The sequence below is a fragment of the Carex rostrata genome, chromosome 29, assembly GCF_964058835.1.
Source record: "Carex rostrata chromosome 29, lpCarRost1.2, whole genome shotgun sequence".
NCBI lineage: Eukaryota > Viridiplantae > Streptophyta > Magnoliopsida > Poales > Cyperaceae > Carex > Carex rostrata.
In genome coordinates this window covers 4029988-4052329 of record NC_135946.1, presented here as the reverse complement: position 1 = coordinate 4052329, position 22342 = coordinate 4029988, and the positions used below count along the sequence as shown (strand labels likewise).

Below are 22342 nucleotides of genomic sequence, written 5' to 3'. Positions count from 1 at the left end.
TGAATAAAAAATAGCAGAAGAAAATCTGGGTTATCTATTTATTGAGGATATTTTCTTAGCATTAGGTATTTTTCGATGCAACACAAACCATACAAAATCCTTATCTGTCAGTCTCTCTGTCTCATTGGTAATTTTACAGTCAAGCCCTATTTCAGATTTTCATTGAAACAAGTATATTTTGTCGGCTAAGTTTAGGCTCAAAATATTCATGAGAGGAAGGAGAGAAGGTGGAATAAGAGCAATGATGATTACTATTCTTTACCATTTTTGTGGTTTATTTTGGAGGTTATAAGATACCAATATTTGAAAGATGGAGAGTGTATTTTTTTTTCCATACCATCTCTCCTTCAATTATCCTAATTCCAACATTCTTTTATTTATTTTTGCGAAAAACTAAATTTGCATCTCTATCGTTTCTAAAGTCTAAATAGTTAATCTGAATCATTTCACAGTATCTTTACATGAAAATGTACTTGCAGATTGACAGCCATATCAACATATGAAGTTCAAGTTTGATGTCAAAATCGCCTCATTAAGAGAAGCACTTGAAAACAGTAAAAAGTGAACTACAATATCTTCATGCAACTAAGGAAATCAAAAGGAGAAGCAAAGAACATGTCCCGTTTTAGTGGAATATAGTTTCCACTTTCCACTAATTAAAGTTCTATTTGGCCACTCCTTTGAGCAAAGAATAAAGAAAAAGAAGAGAGAACGAATCTATTTACTTAGAATAAAGCATAAAAAAAGAGAGACAGAAAAAGAGAATGCATCACTTATTGGCTATTGAAGCAAATAGATGTGAAATCCAAACTAAATTGCATTTTTGACCAGAACTCCGTAAGTTAAGCATATCTCTTATCTTAATCACAGTAACATATCAGATCCTATTATACAAATTAAAAAGCAATACAGATTATATCCACCAAACAATGATAAACTAAGAACATGAACATAGTACAACTTCATATAGATTGCAAAGCACAAAAATAACATCAACCGTAACAACCTTATTGTGTTTATCTTCCTCATTTCATCCATCTCGTACTGACCGGAAATAGGAGCAAACAATAAATGCTTCTTTTGGGAGCTTAAGTAGGACCTAATTTATAGCTATTTCCAAGTAAAATTTCAGCAAATTACAAATTATTAAGCACCAAAAAGTATAAAGATAAATATATTCTAGTAGGATTGTATTGCAGTACAGTTTAAATTCTCATTTGAGGATGATTAAAACCAAAATAACTTACAAGCATGCCATTTTCTGAAATCAAATAGAAGAAAATGTGAGGAAACAATTATTTAGATAATAGGGACATGTTCCTTACATCACATATTTACAAACTAGGTCGGTCTTTGACATTGCCTTGTCAGATTTTTGGTAAACTTTTCCCCCTTCAATCTGAGTTACTATAAAATGAATTTTGTTAATTCCACATCTAATCTGTTCCAATAGAAACCAAAACAACAAGCATTAACTTATACAAAAGTTTGTCAGATGGCATAGATTTTGATATTTGAAAATTTCTAGTTACGATCCTCATTTTTTTTCGAATGAAAAGGCCGTATAGTCCAATACTATATCAATACAAAAAAAATAAAATCATTACAAGCTACTTAAAACCTTATTTCTATCCTTTTCCCCACAATTCCCTTACTGGATATGTAGTAGTATAAGCTCTCAGCTACTCAATACCTTTATTTTTTATTCTCTATATTGTGAACTTTGAATTTTACTTGACAGGAATTGAAATAGGTTGGCTTAGAGGTTTATGGAAAGCCAAATGATAACACGTCTCATTTACATCTAATAGCCATAGCACTCGACTGAATTTGGTTGTCTACAGTAATATGGTATTCCCATTTCTCCTCCTAGAAAGCAAACCCTTCTTTACATCCATCCCTTCCAGTAATTCACCTAAGAAAATTAATAACACTACTAGTCCACTCGAAGAGCTTGAAATCTGATATTTTCTTGCTCAAGGATACTTCTGTGCAAGGGTAACAAGCAATCACATTACATCATAATACCATATTAGTAAAGAAGTAGTCTTTGTTAGGATTAATTTTATTTCCAGTTACATATCTTGGTACCTAATATGATTATATACATTGGAAGAAAGATGACAGAATTATACAAACTCAAGCAGGAAGAAAATCAAAAGTTACAACATAATACAATACAATGCCATAAAATACAAGAGAAAGCATTCGGAACAACCTAATACGATACAATACAAAAAGTCAAATTACTACATAATGAGAAATTTGATAATAATGAGAAATTACTGAGAATAAAATACACAGCCGACATAAATAGGACAAGAGATGTATGCGTTATTGTGAGGACAACACTTGAAGAAATGAACGTTAATTAACGACCGATGGAAATGATCTCCTCCACTTCCATGCTTGTATGCTCAATCTCTATGTCAGGTTGGGATCGTTCACTGAGCATAGTCTCTGTTTCTACGGTATTGTACTCTTGGCCCCAAGGATGCTGCTTGAGCTTGCTTACTCGAAGAAGTTCTTCGGCTACATCTTTCATCATAGGTCGGTCCTCCCCCTTCATACTTAGACATTCCTTAGCCAGTTCAGCAACTGCCTTGATTAATTGCATATCATCTTCATGTTTAATTTCATCATCTAGAAGCTCTTGCATTTTGTTCTCTTCCATACAAGAGAGGAAGCGAGACGAAAGATTCTTTTTTTCTTCCGGTGCATCAAAATCAACTACAGGCTTGCTGGTTAGAATCTCCAACAGAACTACACCAAAGCTGTACACATCACTCTTGTCTGTCAGTTGGCCAGATTGCATGTATTCTGGATCTAGGTACCCATACGTTCCTTGTACAAGTGTAACAAATTGTGCTTCATCTGTCGGAACAAGTATTGAGGCTCCAAAATCTGACACCTTTGCCATGTAATTTTGGTCCAAAAGAATATTTGCAGACTTCACATCTCCATGGATAATTGGAGGTGATGCAAAAGTGTGCAAGTAAGCAAGTGCTTCTGCAGATTCATGCACAATCCTTAGACGGGTTTCAAGAGAAATATGTGATCCTTGTTTTTTATAATGGATATAATGATATAGGGTACCATTTGGGATGAACTCGTATACAAGCATTGGAACCTCGACCTCTAGACAACAACCTAAGATTTTTACAATGTTCTTGTGGTTAATTTGTGAGAGAATAAGCATCTCTTTTCCAAATTCTTTCGTTTTTCTCTCATCGACTATCTTACACTTTTTAATGGCAATTGTTTGATCTCTTAGAGTTCCTCTGTAGACAGTGCCATGGCCTCCATAGCCAAGAATATTTGCACTGGCAAAATTGTTTGTTGCCTGTTCTACCTGTTGCTTCGTGAAGATAGTAAAACCAAACCCTTGGTTTAATTTAATCTTCTCCAACAGAATCCATCCCCCATGTTGTTGAAAGTATTTCTCTTTTAATTTTGAAAGGTTTCTTCTCTCCCGGAACACATATATGGCAACCCCAAGAAATAATAAAGCAGCAATACCGGCAGCAGTTCCTACATTATTTAGTGTAGACTTGCTTTAATCTTCTGTTGGAATATTTATAATTATTGCTCCTAGTTAATACTTGTATATGTATATAACTTCATTTTTGGTCAATGTCATACCTTGTGGTATATATGTGTTATCTTTTAGCTTTCAATTAAAGGGAACCTGTTATGGAACTTCTGTTTTTAAACATTTGGATATGCTCCTAGACCTTGATCAATCTCCCTCTCCCTCGCTCTTTTTATTGAGTGGAATGTCACATTGTTGTTTCTCTCTCTCCTACATTGTTTTTTGTGAGAACTTGACAGAAGCTGTCAAGGTTCTCTCTCCTACATTGTTGTAGACGTCAATTGTGTTGCATTTATTCAATATTTTTAAGTAGGCATATGTCGATTGTCAATCGAAAGAACTTAAAAGTTTCACATACCTGGATGTTAATTAATTATAATATTAAATAGTGGAAGTTTAATGATTGCTGGTTTTTTCCTCGGCAGGGACGATCAAATGTTTTTGTAACACGATGGAGAATCACTACTAGACTTCAAATATTTTTTTGTTGATATGCGGTATAGTTTTGCATGCCTGTGATATAATTTTGTAAATAAAAAAGTTATATTTTAGGATGTTGACAAATTTTCCTCACGTTTGTGATATAATTTTGTTTTTAAAATTGAAATCAACAAAATATGAAATCAGCGAAAATATGAAATCAACAAAATTTGACCGATATAACATTAAAGAATTAACGGAAGTACGAAATCAACGAAAATATGAAATTTAACTAGTGCATGGAGCTAGTCTACAGAAGGCAGCCGAAGAAATGATAGCGGCTCAAATTAGTTTTCATATTTGAAAAGTTAGAATGTATTAAATTGTTATTCTAAATTAGTACCACTAGAATTTGTTTTAAAACCATGGATAAAGAAATGACTAATGTCGGGCCGGGTAAGTTATCCCTAGGACAATGGTTATCTTGCAGAGAATTATTACCCTGAACACCAACACTGTTAAGTTATCATATCCACCTTAATAAAATATAAAATAGATTCTAGTAGTGTATGCTACTTTTCCATCGACGGAGCTATAAATTAACTCGCTCATAACATTATACTCTTGCTAAAAAAGAGATGAAAATGAATCGTTATGTTAAAAAATAAACTAACTTTATCACAGATAGATTGGTATCTTATCCAACTGTCTTTAATCATTATAATTTTGATAATTTTGTTAAAATTTCGGTCCGTCTCCAAAACAAATTACTGAAGAAAAGATGACTTGTAAAATAAGAAAAATATTATTTTTAAATCACTAAAATCCCAAATCATTTGGCATACAGTGAAGCATGTACAAAATCTCATTACTTCTTTTTTTATAGACATGATATATGGATAATATAGGTCTTCTATAACATCAGATTTTAAATTAAATTTTTCTTTTTAAAGATTTTCAAAATTGTTAAGATTATAAATTAAAGAATTGTTCGAAATGAATGTTTGCTATCAAATTGAATATTTTTTATTTCTCATTTTTATTTATATAAATTATTAAGGTCTCTAAAAAAAAATACTGTATCTGACTGCCCTGCCACTGGCTGGTTTGATAAAAAATAAAAAATAAAAAAGAAGGTGACTGCCCAAAGACGGGGCAGCTGGTGAATAAAGCTGGTCATCCCACGTTTGAGCGATCAGAGCAAATTTGATAATTTTTTCATTTTTGAGGGTATTAATAATTTTTTCGTTTGGCTCTATTTCTATACTTGTAACAACTTTCAAAAATTCATGGAAGTTATGTATCTTGAGAAGGTAATAACAAACCTGCAACTAGTGCAATGTTGAGAGCGCATTCTGCCGGACCAGGATTGTTATGATTACTACGCCAACCGATAGGACAAGAGCAGCGATATCCTCCTTGAAAATTGTGACATTTTCCTGGCTTGGAGCATGCATTTTGGTTGACACATTCGTTGATGTCTGCAAGAGATAATATATGCCACATTATCTTAGATGCCTACATATTACTGTACCATATTTATGAATAATCTATGTTTTTTTAATATGATAGGCAATCGTTGAGGGTGCCAACTCTGGCATTATAAAAAAGTAAAAATAAAAATAAAAGATAAAGAAAGCACAAGCACGAGAGAGTGAGATTGTGCATGCATCTGTATCAGAGAGAGAGAGTGTGTGACCTTGGCAGCCTCCATCAAGGTAAGGATTGCCTTCATAACCAACGGAGCAGTTGCAGAGATAGCCGACACCACTGACATTAAAGCAGCTACTGTGATCGCTTCTGCATGCATAGGTGGATTTGTTTTTCAGTGCTATGTCACATGTCGTGTTTTCTATTGCCCAGTCGAACACCATAGGCCATAGTTTATTATCGATATCATGCTCATTCAGCATAGTGGTAACGTAATTGGTTCGGAACTTGAACTCGGCCTCCTCCACCACCATAGCATAGCTGCAAGGATTGAAATGATACACATCCGAGTTGTTGTATCTATCATCAAAATGGATATAAAAACTGTTTGTTTCTTTGGGAATAGCTGTCTGGCAACAACCAATTCCAGAGCAGGATCCATATTTATTCAGGGTATCTAGGCTATCACACGAAGATAGGCACCCTACTGAGTAATTAGTAGTAAAGTCAAGACGGAGATAGGCAAGCGTATTACACCCAATGACTGTAAATTTGTTCTTTTCAGTGTTGATCCGGAATGATGAGTCACTAGTGTCTATTTCGTACCACATGCCCTGCTCTTTCTTTGCCTTTCTATTATAGCACTGGCGAGATGCTGTGGGGAAGCTTACACGTGCCTGGCCCAAGGACAGGCTTATATTCAGAATGGGGTAATTCCAACCCCAAAGGAAAGGAATTATAGTAGTGTTAGAATCATGAGATGGTTGGCAATTGACATTGAATTCTGCAGACAGGGAGCAATTTCGGCCAATGCCGAATGGGTAAGGGATGGGAATTCCACCGCAGTTGTCTGGGCAACCGGGCAGAGCAAAGGTGCTCTTCGCAGATTCAGCAGTTTTGAAGTGGAGGAGGAGAAGAAATTGGGTTACTATCATTGCCACCGCCATTATAAACGGGAAATCTACTAATATTTTTTCTAGTTTATATTAATGGATCGATGTCACATTACAGCATTTCGACACTATTTATAAAGAATATATTTGCACGTGGATAATTGAATAAATTAATGAGTCAATTATTTAGTGGACCACAACTCTAAATCCCTATTTGCTAGTCTTTATGAATTACGGCTTTCCGAAATGACCTCTTCAAAATGACGCGCTTAATAATGGACTGACCAAGATTATCAAAATGACGAGTCAATATTGCTTTTTATTCGTTTTAATTATTCCAAACTACTTTTAATGTTACTAGTTTGTAATAATAATCGCAGCACACTTTTCATCAATGTGCTGGGTTTATTAGGCCCAATCAGTCCCGTCCAATTTCCCTCACTGTTCTCTTTATATCTCTTGTGATCTAAGCTGATTAGTGGTGGCTACTCCTTGTGCAAGACAGAAAGTGAGAAAGAGAGAAAGAAAGGAAGAGAGATTATGAGATATAGTGATTGCTTGTGCTAACAATTGAAACACTCTTGTATCAAGGAGTGGATCTTAGTGTATTAGAAAGGTGGCTAAGCCACCCCTATGATTTTAAAATTTTAGTTATATTTATTGAAATTTAATTAAATTTTATTTTTTTAGAACTTTTTATATAGTCTAACCTCTCTCAATAATAACCAAATGTTTACTTGTTGTCTAGTGGTTAGAACTTTATCCGGTAGATGAGGTCTTGGGTTCAAATTCCATTTGCTACATTTATGCATTTTAATTTTCAACCTCCTCTATTATGAAGTTTTCTAGTTCTGCTCTTGCTTGTATTCCTTGTAATTTCTTGTTTAACAGTGAAGTTTGTTGATCGTGTTTCTCCCGGTGAAGTAGGCTCGACCGAACCACCTTATCTTTGTTTTTGTTCTCTCATATGCTTGTTGGACTCAATCTATCTCGCGGTAACATCTTTTCTCTATTGTTGGTGTTTGGTTCTATGCAAAGTTACATTTGTCTCTAATTTCTCAGTTATACTTGGTATACGGTTTATTGGGTCTATTGCTTGTTTCTTGTAGTTGGTACGGGGTGTACAGGTATTCTGCATTTCTAGATTTAACCCCAACACAATGTTCACAAATTTTTTCAATATTTAAGAAAAATAAAAATTTGATTCACCAACTTGAGATAGATATACACCATCGACCTCAGGTCAGGTAACTTCATACTAATTACCACACTATCAATAAAGAAGTAAAAAAAAAATTGAATCATCTGTCCAAATGAAAGGAATCTCATTACCCACAAATAATGTCAGCTGAATTTAATGCCTTAGGTTATCCTTGAAATTTCGTTTGCGCGCATCTCTGGACTATCTCAACACTGCAAGACAAAATTCTAGACTCGTATACTAGTCTAAGCTGAGTCATTTGTGGGCCCTACTGGAAATCATAGAGATTTTTTTCTAATTAAAATGAAAAACATGTGATGCCAAAAAAAAATGTACTTGTCATAACTAAGCTTGGAACACTAGTACAGAAAATGTGACCATACGGTATATCATACATGGACGAGAAAAAAATGCACATTAACAGTGTAATAAGAGGTGCTTGCGTGAAAAAAGCTCATACGTACCCACACGATCCATTAGTAACAAACCGTGTATGGAAGTCACCAATTTTTGTTCACAGTTTTATAATACTGAATGATAGTACATAATGGTACATGGTTTGTCACCAACATTCGTAACATGCACTGTTCAGTATTCAATTTGTATGGTTATCACTAATCTTCAAACACAAATTTATAGTTTCAAACTGTGTAGTCTTTGTTCTCGCTTTTTCAACCAAGTCTGCTCAAAATTAATTTGTTGTACCAATTGCCCCCCTCGCTGTGCTCACCTTCTCACCTTCTGCTTTGTCTCTTCATTTTCACTCTACTTTTCATTTTGTTTTCAGCCATCATATTTGTGAAGGTTTAATCACTAAAGTTCTGAATAACAAGAGTCGTTGTGATCAAACATGCGTTTCAAGAGAACTTGTAGGTTTAGAGTTTTATTGTCATTAATAAGTCAGTGTGAGTTATATGTTTTTAATTGAGTTTTGTTTTGTGGGTCATCAGAAAGCTATTGTGTTTTGATAATAGAAAAAGTAGTTAAGAATATTGTGATTTAGAGTATTACATACAATTTAAACGGAATCAAAGCAACATCTCGAATAAAGATGAACTCCATTAGTGTTACTTTATTAAAGGGCATCTTCATCCAAATAAATTCTGGCCTTTATTAGAAAGTAGAACTTTGACGCGCATTAATTAATTGTTTGTTCTAACTATTAAGGGAAAGTAATAATTTTTATGAAAAAGAGAAAAGTAATACAAGTTAAAACTTGCTAGCTAGATTTACTTGCAATTAAAATATTCTTAATTTGCGAAATCTTAGGCATGATCGATCATTTTTTCCCAAGAATCAATTCTTCAGAAAAAATTATTAAATGTTTTTGTACAAAAATGGTTATAAACAATTTATAATTAATATGTCAATGCACTGACATGCTGACAACTAATCATGTTACCAGTTTGGATCGTTTGATGAAATTGGTGTTTCATTGATTCTTGGACAGTGATAAATAATAGCAAGCATTTCTATATTTTCTTTTACACATGTGTCTTTCATTATATAGTAAGCTTTCTTAGAACATGAATTAAGACTAGAAAATATCTAATTAAGAACAAAGAATGAACTAAAAGCTAAGAAAGTTTCTTCAAAACTCACTAAATCACAAATTGCATGCATCTGATTTGGAATTTTTTTTTTTTTTAATATTTGCATCTGGATCGTGTAGTTTTCAGATTGTAAAGTTGATAAGAAGTTTATTAACATGTCCTCAAGGATTCTAACGACCTGCTTGAATAATCTTTACATAATTAATATTTACCGGTGATGGCCTCAAAAATTTTCTAAATTATTCTTAAATTTAGAAGTTGATAAATGAATTGTTCACAAAACAGTTTTGCCTAAAAACATTAAATTTTTATATTTATCATTCTAATTTCCAACTTTTTAATACCTCAATTAAAAATAATTGTAAAAATGCCCTCAATTTTATTTTATTTTTAAACTTTCCAACTACCAGGTTACTTGGCGGTTCACTTCCGAATAGAACCGCCAGGTATCTTGGCGGTTTGCTAAAATGTATTTTTTTATTTTTAAATGTATTTATAGTTTAATCAGAACTGCCAGAAACAAATGATGAAATTGATGATAGGTTTTTCCAACGTGATGATCCATATGATTTGATCCATTTGATCTGTTTCAAAGCACAAATAATATTGAACCGCTGCGCTATCCCCGGATTAACACCGGACACGTCGGTCACACAAAATTTGATAAATCTCAGAGGATACACACTCCAAATATTCTGGATACAAAAAGCAAACTAGAATCAAGATTAACATTAATATCAAGGTTATAAATAATGATTATCTCATCATCGCGGGAAGGTTAAAAAAAACTATCGTGAATAGCGTAGATATAATGAAATCTATCCTACATAGCATTTTTTTCAACTCCGACCATAGTTTGTTCGTGTTCATACACATGCATCCATCGTTCCCATGTTTAATAAAATAAAAAATTCTAAATAATAGTTCCACTACAAATACTTAATATATACTTCAACTAATAGATTGCAAAAATGTTGGTTTACAAGCATTCACGATTATGACAAATATCCAAATATTCTCCCCTGCATTTCTATGAATATATTCTTCTTCATCTCTCTATTATTCGCCTCGTGTTTTCCATTTGACTCACTATTTTATATTTTTTTAAGGAATCTAGTACTACCGGCTTTTATAAATTCCAAAATATGATATTAAGACAGTAAAGCACATGTAGTCTTTAACATCATTTAAATTATATCGTTACGATGCTCCTTCAACTGATAGGTCTCACCGTTCCAACGACATGCTATAATACTATATGGAATGCTTCAACAGGACATGATACGTCCAGGATGCTTCAACATAACAGAATGACATAGTAAAAAACACACGAAATGTCGCCGATGTTTCAGGATGAGACGTCATTGTATTTTGGCCATAACTTCTATAGGAGCTCCAAGTAATGTAATTTAAATTTCTGTTGAAACTTAACAAAATATTGCACAACTTTCATGTTTTGAAGAACCAGGATTTGATCTTGTGCCAAAAGACAATATTATCTGTATGGGTGATCATTAGTTTGAAATCCGGATTGGGAGGCTCCTATGAACAATGGAATTTGGAAGGCTAGATACATGATTTCTCTCAAAAGAGAAAATAATAATAACTTTTATGGTAGAGTTTTTCAAGAAATAAGAGTCATTGTGATCAAACATGCGTTTCAAGAGAATTGTAGGTTAAGAGTTTTTGATTTTTTTTTTTTATTTAGTTTTGTGGGTCTTTAGAAAGTTATTGTTTTTTTATAATAGAAAAAGTAGTTAAGAATATTGTGATTTAGAGTATTGCATACAATTTAAACGGAATCGAAACAACATCTCGAATAAAGATGATCTCCATTAGTGTTACTTTATTAATGGGCATCTTCATCAAAATAAATTCTGGCCTTTATTAGAAAGTAGAACTTTGATGCGCATTAATTTGTTCGTTGTTGGTTCTAATTATCGAAGGAAAGAAATAATTTTTATGAAAAAGGGAAAAGTAATACATGTTAAAACTTGCTAGCTAGCTAGATTTACTTGCAATTAAAATATTCATAATTTGCGAAATCCTAGGCATGATCAATCATTTTTTTCCCAAGAATCAATTCTTAAGGAAAAATTATTAAATGTTTTTGTACAAAAATGGTCATAAACAATTTATAATTAATATGTCAATGAACTGACATGATGACAACTAATCATGTTACCTGTTCGATCGTGTTTTGAAATTGGTGTTTCATTGATTCTTGGACAGTGCTGAAAAATAGCAACCATTTCTTTATTTTCTTTTACACGTGTCTTAATTCCATTATATAGCAAGCTTCCTTAGAACATGTATTAAGACTAGAAAAGATCTAATTAAGAACAAGGAATGAACTAAAGCTAAATTGGAGTTTGTGGGGTTAAGCTCCGAGCCTGAATTATTACAGATCCACCACTATATTGTAGCATTAATATTGCTTAAAATTCATTATTGATAAATAATTAGGAATAGATACACTCCAGAATAAATAAGATTCAAAATTACTCAAACAAAATATTCAAATTACATTAGCTAAATAAGTACATCAATAGTATCATAGAAAGAAAAAAATTTACAATAATACACAATTTATTGAGGAATATAAGAAAAGATACAGAACTACAATTATGAAGTAATGAGCAACTTACACTGTAACTAAAATTGGATAAATACTGACATTATTTATAATAAAAAGAGTTCATTTACTGAGAGGAAAATCTGATGATGACCGTGGCTCTTGATCGAAACTACATTGGATGGACGTTGCATCAATCTCTGTGTTGTCGTCATGTAGCATAAGCTGCCTATTATCCAAACTTTGAGACCTTGATGGATGTTTTGGATGTCGGTTGTGTTGCCACAATACCTCAAGCTGTACCTCCACTTCCTTCATAGTTGGCCTTTCTTCTCCTTTCAATCTCAGGCACAATTCTGTAAGGTTGGCAACAGCTTCGATTTCTGTTCGGTGCCCCTCGTTCACAACTTGGGGATCTAAAATCTCAAAGAGATGGTTCTCTTTCATAGCAGCATTAAAATATGCAATCAAACTACCTCCTTCAAACACCCTAGAGGAGATTAGTGGTTTTTGTCTTGTTAGCAATTCAGCTAGAATGACACCAAAGCTGTAGACATCACTTTTCTGGGTTAACCGGCCAGTGCTATAGTACTCGGGGTCTAAATACCCGTATGTACCTTGGATAGCTGTGGTCACGCCCGTTTGATCTATTTGTACAGATCTTGAGGCCCCAAAATCTGACACTTTTGCTGTGAAATAATCATCCAATAGAATGTTTGACGATTTTATGTCTCTGTGAAATACCGATATAGAGGCTGATGAATGAAGATAGGAAATTGCTCCTGCAGCCTCAAGAGCAATTCTTAACCGATGCTTCCATGTCAAGGAACAATGTCGCTCTACATGGAGATGGTTAAAAAGTGTGCCGTTTGAAATGAACTCATAAACAAGCAATGGGACTTCGGTCTCTAAGCAACACCCATAGAGTTTGACAACGTTCCTATGGTTGACTTGTGAGAGAATGACCATTTCATTTATGAACTGATCGATTTCAGTCCGATCAACAATTTTGGACCTTTTGATGGCCACAACATGTTGGTCGGACAAAATGCCTTTATAAACTTCTCCATGACCTCCCCGACCAATAATGAGTGCATTATCGAAATTGTTTGTTGCTTTCTCCAGCTCTTGTAATCTAAAATTTCTCATTTTTTCGGTTGTATCTTCATTTGAAGCAAGTAGTTGTTGTAGAAATAACCCCCGATTTTGAAAAAAGAACTTCTGTTTTAACTTTTCCTGTTTTTTCTTTTCAAACAATTGGATGCGCTTGGCTATAACAAAATATACTAAAATAATGCTACAAGCAGCTATAAATCCCAGCATTATCGTCGTACCTGCATACATAAATAAAGCAAGTTAGAGAAAGAAAGGAATAATTATTTTCCATCCTTTTATATATGAACTATTTCATAGGTGACTAAACTATTAAACTATGCGCTACGTTAAAAGGAGTTGCATAACTCGATCCTATCAGTAACTGAACTTCTATTTTATTTTCATTAGCTCACTCAATCCAGAAAAGAAAACAAATGACGATCTGATAGATCAATTGTTAATGATCTGTTGTCAACGTAAACTTTTTTTTGTTGATATGATTATTTGTTTTTTGTGATATTAACAACAGTACGTCGTTTTTGGAACAAAATGGTAAAAATAAGTGTTCGAATTTCTAAATTGCAGGTTCAAGTGGCACATAGAGTTACCAGTCTCCAAATGCTACACTGCCAAAAAAGTGTAACATTATTTATGTCTCTAAACAGGCACTGGAGAGAGATCATGCAAAGACTTTAAGAGCTAATGGTGCTTGGTGTTGCTATAATTGTGTTCACGGCATTGCTGTTTGATGGTTGGAAAGTTAATTTGACCCCAAATTTTGTAATTCAGACTTTGGGTGAGTGACTTTTCAAGAAAAAATATATGATTAAATTTCGAGTGTGTCAGATGGGTTGTTGCGATCAGATTTTTCCGCCTCAATCTATGTAGGCAATATAGTAACAGCCATGGTTCTGAAAATCGGAATCGGAATTGGAATCGGTTACTTGACCATGGAATTGGAATCGGAAAAATCGGTTGGAATCGGTTGGAATCGGCTAAATCGGATCGGAAACTTGGATATTTTTGACAGAAACTTATTTTGTACTAAAAAATCAGAAAATTAATAAAAATAATAATTTTTCATAAAATAATGTTAAAACAAGATTACACTAAAATATACACTATTATAATATAATACAATAAAAATATATTAGCATTTATAATAAAATTAATTAATAATATTTTTGCAGATAATTAATTTCATATAGTATGATTATACACAGTAATTCAATCTGTTCTTATAATTTAAATAATATGTAAATTTGTTGAAGTATTTTATATTGTAATACAAAAATAGTAAATATTATCAATATATAAAATGATTTTGGTTAATTTTGTATAAACGGATAACAGTAACAAAACTTTCCTATCCTTAATTGTGATCTTTACAAAATTAAAGGAGTTTGTCCAAATTTGTACCATTACATAAAATGTTTCCTTAGATAGCATAATCAATATTAAATGTGGCATTAAATGTTTTCATTAATTTTGGTATTAATAAAACAAATACTATGTTAGCATACTATATATGTTAGCGCTGAATATGCGTTCAGAATAGTTGTTTTCTATTTAACAATCTGCTTGTACATGGTCCACAATAAACCATTAATATTTCCAAAACAAAGTAGTACGTCACACATACACCTAGTCTATTCAATATTTTATAATTATGTACCGACTCTCCCAAATCCTTTCGCCACACCCTCAAATTCTTCGACTGACATTGCAAAAATTCAAAATTGACCCGATTAAAGTACTAAAACAATATACTTTTGCTGCACAGACCCAAGAATCGCATAGACCCTATTTCCTCTTTCTCCTCCGCCTTGAATCGGCACAGGTTAGTAGATTGAAAATATTTTTTCTTTAAATCGGCTCAATTTGCTTTAAATCGACTTGAATCGGTGTAACTCAGCCGGAAAATCAGAAAATTGGCCAATTCCGTCACTGTTCATCAATTTTTTTTGAAAAAAATCGCACAAACCCGAGAATCGGACAAAAATCGGCTTGGTCCCGTCCGATTCCAAGTTGAATCGGCCGATTTTTTGAACTATGGTTTCAGCAAACTGTATTTATTTTTCATTTATCCTGAAAAGCAATCCTTGCTCTCTAACCTTCTCTATATACTTGTAACAACATTCAAAACTTGATGAAAGTTATTTATCCTGAAAAAGTAATAACATACCTATAACCAGTGCGATGCTGAGATTGCATTCTCTTGGATTGTTATGATTAGTACGCCAACCGGAAGGACAAGAGCACCGATATCCTCCTTGTAAATTGTGACATTTTCCTGGCTTGGTGCATGCATTTTGGTTGGCACATTCGTCTATGTCTGCATGGATATGACACAACATCTATAAGCCTGCATAATTATGAATTCTCTCTGTTTATTTTTTTGTATATGCTGGACAGCATAGAAGGCAAAATCGGAATCGGTCACTTAACTGTGGAATCAGAATTGGATGAATAGATTAGAATCGGCTTGGTCGGCTCCGATTCCGGGTTGCCTCGGCCGAGTCAATTCGGAATCGGCCAATTTTGCCTTGCCATTCGGCGTGTCAGCCACCACAAAGATTATAAAAGATGAAAAAAAAAATTAAAAAAGAGATAAAGGGCAAGAGAGAGTTAAAGATCGAAAGACCTTGGCACCCTCCATGAAGGTAAGGATTGCCTTGATAACCATCGGAGCAATTGCAGAGATAACCACGACCTCCGTCTCTGCACGCAGTGTTATTGCTAATGCATGCATAGGACGATTTGTTAGTCTGTGCTTCTTCGCATGTCGTGTTTCCTATGGCCCAGTCGAACACCATTGGCAGAGTAGCATTACTCAGCTCATCAGTGGTGACGTAGGTGGTATTAAACTTGAACTCAGCCTCCTCCACCACCATAACATAGCTGCATTTGCTAAAGTTATATACCTCCGAGTTGGTGTACGATGGGTCAAAGTCACCATCAAACCGGTGTGCATCTTTGGGGATAGTTGTCTGGCAACAACCAATTCCAGAGCAGGATCCATAGTGAATCAGGGTATCAAGGCTATCACACATAGAAAGGCACCCTACTGAGAAATTACTATGGGAGTCAAGACGAAGAAAGGCAAGTGTATTACACCCAATGACTGTAAATTTGTTCTTCTCGGTGTTGAGCTGGAATGGTGTGTCACCATAGAACAAGCCTGCTGGACTATTTGGGTTAAGGCCATGATAATATATTACGTGAGAATCTTTGGGGTAGCACTGTGAATATATAACATTCTTTGTACGTACCTGGCCCAATGACAGGCTTATATTCAGAATCTCAACCTCAGAATTAATTTCAAGGAATGGATTTGAGTCATTATGTAGGTTATCAGAAGATATTTCACAATCGACATTGAATTTTTCAGACAGGGAGCAGTTTCGGCCAATGCCGAAAGGGTAAGGGATGGGAATTCCACCGCAGCTTTCTGGGCATCCAGGTAGAGCGATGGTGTTCTTCGCTAATGCAGTGCCTCTCAACTGCAGGAGGAGAAGTTGGATTAATATCATTGGCAATACAGTGTTCCTTTTTGTTTCGCTCATCATATAAATTAAAAAGTAATCCACTAATGTTTTATCTACTTTCTATCAATGGATGGATGCTCTATTACTGCCCTTCGACGATCTTTATATATAAAACATATGCACAACTTCATATTCCAAAGTTGAGTAGTTGCTATCAGTTGGAATATATGTGTCGTGTGTGGATACAACATCGGATAATGGGATCGAAACCTTATCCCATGGCAAAGACCAAGACTTGGGACTTGGCCGGGGATCAATACCCGAAAACATATTAAATTCACCGTGTTCATACAAATGCATTCATCAATCGATCCGAAGTTTAAAGAATAGATTGAGAAATGTTGGCAAACAAGCATGCATTTAAAAAAAAAAAATTCTGTCACAAAAATTACAAAAAATCCTAATAATCTCTTCTAAATTTCTAAATAAATCTTTTTCTTCATCTCTTTTAATGAATCTAGAACTACCCGCTTCAATAATTTTAATGAATATATCTTTAACAAGTGTGTTCTGAGAATTGAAAACGTAGTTTATAATATTTAATGGTCCAACGGCTAAGTGATTCAGAGTATTGTATTCAATTTAAGTGGAATCAAAAATACATTGCGATAAAGATGAACTCCAGTAATTTCACTTCATTACAGAACGAATCTTCACCAAATTCACTGTTGCTATTGTTTACGACACGTGTCAACCCGATATGGAAATATAGTCAGTTTAGTATAATGAAACTATGATGGAAATAAATCTGCTACAATCCTCTGGAGTGAATAGTAACCCTATAATTTCTCCTTTTCTGAATCCAACCATCTATTTTTTTAAGAACAAATCTCAAAGCAACTTTCTTCAGAACTTTTATGTGCACATATCTCGAAACAATTCAATAGTTGGATTCGGAGAAGGAGAGATTGTTGGGTTACCATTCACTCATGAAGGATTGTAGCAGATTTATTCCCAACTATGATATATGTAGCTATATCAGTTAAAATATAATTCGAGAAACTTTTTCCAATGGCTAAGTTTAGTACCCTAAAACCTAAACCCTAAACCTTGATTAAGCCCCACGCAGTAGTAATTTCGTTGTGTGTATAAGCACATGCATGCGTTGAACCCATGTTTAATAAAAAGTATAAATAACCTTGTTTCCTTAATAATAATTCAACTGTACTTCAAACTTCCACTAATAGATTGAGAACTTATGACGTGTCAAGGAGAAACAATATGGTTAATATTCTGGTGTTTTGAAATGTCTTTTGTGTTTCCGAAGAAACTTATTTAGTGTGTTTTATGAATAGAAAAAGTAGATGAGAATATTGAACGGCTAAATGGAATCAAAACTACATCTCGAATAAAGATGAACTCCATTAGTTTCACTTTATTAGTGGGAATCTTCAGGAAAAATTTTAGAAAGTAAAACATTGACGCATATAATTAGTTGTTGGGTCTAATCATTAACAAAAAATTAATACTTCACTACTATAGAAAAGGCCACTATGCATACTTGGAAATGCTAATGACACACAGTTGAGCAAATGTGTCCATGGGCATCGTGTATGAAAGCAGGGGCGGATCCACTGTAGCACAGGGGGGGTCAGCTGCCCCTCCCTAGATTTTCAAAAATAGTTGTAAAAATATATTTTTCTAACCTCTGCCCCTCCCTGAAATTCAAATTGCCCCTCTCTGATCGAAGAACCGGAGGTGCGGCGGTGTTATTCTTTCTTTTCTTTTTTTCTTTTTTTTGTGGCTTTCGGGACAACCAAAAGAGTTCTTCTGTGTGGCGTCGTCGGAAAATGAAAGGGTATTCGCGTGGAGATTGGAGAGAAGGGAAAACGCGTGGAGAGCGTGGAGAGAAAGCAAAACACGTGGAGATCCTTGAATTACTATGTCATGTAGTGGATATGATTTTAATTAAAGTTAGATTTCTACACGTTTGACAACATGAAACAGGTGTATAAAATCATAATTATTTATTAAAGGCTGAGATTGAGATCTGTTTTGATGAGCGGCTGAGATTTATGAAATCAACGGTCCAGATTCTCTCTGGACAAATAGAGGATTGGATCTCAAAAATATTTGCGTGGTATTATAGTAGTCAGGATATGCTGGAGATGTTATACTGAAACTTCCCTTTTACCAGAAATCGACGGAGAAAAAAAGAATAATATTGAAGAGAATGACAAAGGACTTGAGAACTGTTGTTGGAGGGAAGGAATGAGAGGAAACTACCGTTGGAGTAAATATCTGATATAAAGTATAGAGAAGAAAGATAATTAGGAGTAGAGAAGACCTCCATTTAAAATTGAAGGACATATTGGTCAATTCAAGTTTTAAGCTAAGATTCGATGGAGATTTTGGATATTATGGTAGTTTGATGGGGAAATTGGCTATTTCAAAATTGTACATGGGCACACTAGAAATTTTCCCAAAAAAGAAATACAATGCAGATTATATTTCAGTTTATTCGGTTTTTTATTTCCATTAATACATAGGTACAAGGCCGAAAGGAGCCCAATAATGTACACAGTTTCTAGCCTAAATTAGGCTGCGTGCATAATGTAGCTAGTAGGACTTTGGAGCCTCAATCTCGTCGTACAATATTTTCTTGAAGCATTGCATGCTATCAGGCTCCAGTCCGACCATCATCGATATCCCGCCATCCATTGCCGGAACCCTAGATAGATAACTCATTGCCATCCATTGCCGGAACCCACTTCCGTACATCTCGGCACGTGCCATTAGTGTTGGTTCACCCCAACCAAAATCAGCATCATACATGGGAAAACTGAGCCAACTTATTGCCGTCAAGCTCGTGTTACTCATTGCACTACTCTTGCCTAGAACCTCTAAATCTGTTGACTCCAGGTGGTCGATAAGTGACCTTGCAAACTCGTCAGTGATGTTGTCGACCGCATTTTGTATTAAATTTGCAGTGAATTCAAGCGTGTTAGACATAAGGTCCTTGACCTTAGCTACAGCTTTGGTACGGACCGTTGTGTTACCAAAGTAAGTTACGGGGAGTGGTGGCTTGAAGCGGCCACTTATGTCAACAGGCAGGATGAGTTGGGTCTCTACATCAGAGGCCAGTCCCCTTGCAATGCAGGTGCATTTCCACAAGTGTGCAACTACTGCACGGAAAGTAGAAACCCTCTCTCCTCCCGCGAGGATTTTCAATAAGTGGATTTGTTCTTTGGTGAGTTTGAGATTGGAACATACGACCTGCGAGGAGGTGTTTGACGGACCTTTGGATTGATTAACTTTTGGGGTGTAATCGGAGTGGTCAAAGCAAACAGAAGGAGGGGAGCGGGCCCGGAGGAGGGAGTGGTCAAACAAGGGAGTAGGGATGGTGCTTGCGTCGCCACGGGCAAAGGAAGATAATGTCTTGATGAAAAGGATGACGCTGCGGCCGTCAATGATGTAATGGTGGTTTGCAAAGCCAAGGATTATGCCGCCGCATCTGAGGCGAGTCATCTGCTTTGCAAAAGAAGAAAAAACAGATTGGTGAGTTACATTTATATATATTACTAAACAAATATTGCATACATATACATACATAGGAAAATCGTGGAGAAGTGCAAACAAACAATAAAAACTGAAAAAAAAAAATTAACAAACAAGACATAATTAACATTAATAAGATTGAGGAAAAATGCAAACAATCAAGAAATTAATGAACAATATATAGACGGACGTTCAGGCAAGAAAATTTAAACAACACTGAAAGCATGGTTCTGAAACTCGGAATTGGTTATTTGACTGGGGAATCGAAATCAGGTGAATCGGTCAGAATCGGCTGAATCGAAACGGAAACTCGGATTTTTTTACCAAAAGCACGTTTTGTACTAAATTTGTCAAATAACACATTATAACCCTCATAATAATTAAATTTGAACGGATAACAATCAAATTTATAGTGTATTACTTATAAAATTAATATTTATCTAATTTAGAAATTAAATATAATAGACTATTCCATAAAATAATAAAAAAGCTTAATAAATTCACAAAAGACAAATAAATTGTTTAATTTTAACTTTTACATTTCCATATTTTATTTTATATGCATTAACTTATCTTCATAGAAAATATTTTATTTCATAAACAATTAATATTTTATTTTCCTTAAGTAAAAATAAAAATAAAATAAAATAAATTACTATTGTCAACAACTATATGCACTATTTACTTTAGTCAAATAATAATAATAATAATAAAATAAATCACTGTCTATTTAATAGCATGATCAATATTAAATTAAATGGGACAGCATTTATTAATAGTAAGTTTGGTATAAACGAAAAAATAGCATTAGTGCTTAATATGACATTTTGTGCATCGATCCGCTGATTTCACTCTTTCATATTTTATAATCGGCTTGAACATGGTCCACCGTAAACCATGTTATATTTTCAAAACAATACAGTATACCATACGTACACCAAGTCTATTCAATATTTTATAAGAATTTAACCTCCTCCTCCTCCGTTCTGAGTCGCGATTTCCCCAAATCATCTCTTGTCATTGCAAAAAATTCCAAAATTGGTCCAATTGAATAACTAAAACAATGTACTTCTGCTCTAGAAAGAAGAGAATGAATGAAAATTCAGTTCATTGTTTCGATTTAGCCTCAATTTTGTCAATTTTCTGTATATAACTTATATACCCGAGTTAACTCGGAAAAAATCAGATCGTCTCCGGCCGATTCCGGTCCGACTCGGCCGAGTCAACTCGGAATCGGCCGATTTTCCAAACCATATATGAAAGTCCATCTAAATACATTTCAAAGACTAGTATTACTATTTTTTTTTATAACAAAGCAAGATTGTCCATTCCATTAATATGAACCACTTAACTTACAAGTTGTATTACTAATTACTGGCACACTGATACTTACGGCAGTGTTTGTTCAAAAAAAAAAAGAAAAAAAAAAAAGGTGAACAAAAAAGGAAGTAGAAAGTATCATATATGAACAAACCTGGATCGCCATTATGATGCAAGGAGGGTCTGCGGAATTGACCACCGGTACAAGCTTCTTCCTCATCTCTGTTGACGGTGTGAAATCCTTGAAATCATCAACCGTTGCGTCCAAATCAGCCGTGAAAAATTGTACTCCCTCTCCGGTGCAGTCGATCTCTGGTCTGCTGGTCTCTGGGTCTCGGCTCAGCCGACCGGCCAGTGGGTAGAAGATCACCAGTGCCTTGGCCAGACTGGCTTTGAATGCCTCAGCGGGAAAGAAATCTTGTTTGCCGGTTGAAGGGTACACATAGATCGTCGGTGTGTAGCCACGAGCTGCAACTATATCAAGGTTCGAAAGGTAGATTTTGTGCTTTGGGGTTTCACCTGATGGGGTTACTATAGTGGATTGCGTTACCTGCACCATTTTTTGGCTTATCAAGTTCTCTTAACTTGGTATGAATGGATGGTGCTAAATAATGGAGGCGGTGTCCCTTATCTAGTCTTGTTGACAGTATATATATAAATAGGATAATATACTCTTTCTCCTTTTTTTTTTCAAATCAACAAAATATCTCTCTTCGTAAATTATTAACAAAATATTCTTTTGGTGAAGAGGTGAATTACTGCTCAATTTATTTATTCATTTATTGCATATTTAACTTTAAAGCACAGAAAAAAAAAAAGAATTCATGCGCACAAAAAATCTTACAGAATTGCGAAACCTCTTTTCGGTTGATTTTACCCGACCCTTAATTAATTAATTTGCACAATTTAATCAACCATATTGCATTCTTGAGCAGATGGCATTATTTCGTAATTGGTTTTTTTTTTTTTTTCGTTTTCTTTTGCATCAGTTCGTGTT

General features: G+C 34.5%; 2 protein-coding genes across 4 annotated transcripts; both read right to left on the bottom strand.

The window, feature by feature from the left end:
• Nucleotides 1-2146: 2146 nt before the first annotated feature.
• LOC144546053 (wall-associated receptor kinase 5-like) lies at nucleotides 2147-16589 on the bottom strand. Of its 3 annotated transcripts, none has more exons than XM_078294599.1 (3): nucleotides 15624-16589; nucleotides 15165-15314; nucleotides 2147-3531 (listed from the first exon to the last, which is right to left on the bottom strand). In XM_078294599.1, exons 1-3 carry the CDS (start codon nucleotides 16546-16548, stop codon nucleotides 2372-2374), a joined length of 2235 nt encoding a protein of 744 aa, XP_078150725.1. In that variant the 5' UTR covers nucleotides 16549-16589; the 3' UTR covers nucleotides 2147-2371. The 3 variants fall into 3 exon arrangements, with proteins under 3 accessions (XP_078150725.1, XP_078150727.1, XP_078150724.1); XM_078294601.1 differs by lacking the exons at nucleotides 15165-15314; nucleotides 15624-16589 and adding exons at nucleotides 5338-5493; nucleotides 5712-6648; XM_078294598.1 differs by lacking the exon at nucleotides 2147-3531 and adding an exon at nucleotides 11811-13218.
• A 2349-nt stretch (nucleotides 16590-18938) lies between these two features.
• On the bottom strand, nucleotides 18939-22000 carry LOC144546347 (hydroxycinnamoyltransferase 4-like). Its single transcript, XM_078294891.1, has 2 exons — nucleotides 21500-22000; nucleotides 18939-19995 (listed from the first exon to the last, which is right to left on the bottom strand). Exons 1-2 carry the CDS (start codon nucleotides 21902-21904, stop codon nucleotides 19087-19089), a joined length of 1314 nt encoding a protein of 437 aa, XP_078151017.1. The 5' UTR covers nucleotides 21905-22000; the 3' UTR covers nucleotides 18939-19086.
• Nucleotides 22001-22342: the final 342 nt, after the last annotated feature.

Excerpts from the sequence above, each read along its gene's own strand:
- LOC144546053 (XM_078294598.1), bottom strand. The coding sequence starts at position 16,548 with ATGATGAGCGAAACAAAAAGGAACACTGTATTGCCAATGATATTAATC. Across the intron at positions 15,315-15,623 it reads CCTTCATGGAGGGTGCCAAG|ACATAGACGAATGTGCCAAC; the intron begins GTCTTTCGATCT and ends ATATCCATGCAG. Across the intron at positions 13,219-15,164 it reads CAGCATCGCACTGGTTATAG|GTACGACGATAATGCTGGGA; the intron begins GTATGTTATTAC and ends TTATGTATGCAG.
- LOC144546347 (XM_078294891.1), bottom strand. The coding sequence starts at position 21,904 with ATGGTGCAGGTAACGCAATCCACTATAGTAACCCCATCAGGTGAAACC. Across the intron at positions 19,996-21,499 it reads GCATCATAATGGCGATCCAG|ATGACTCGCCTCAGATGCGG; the intron begins GTTTGTTCATAT and ends TTTGCAAAGCAG.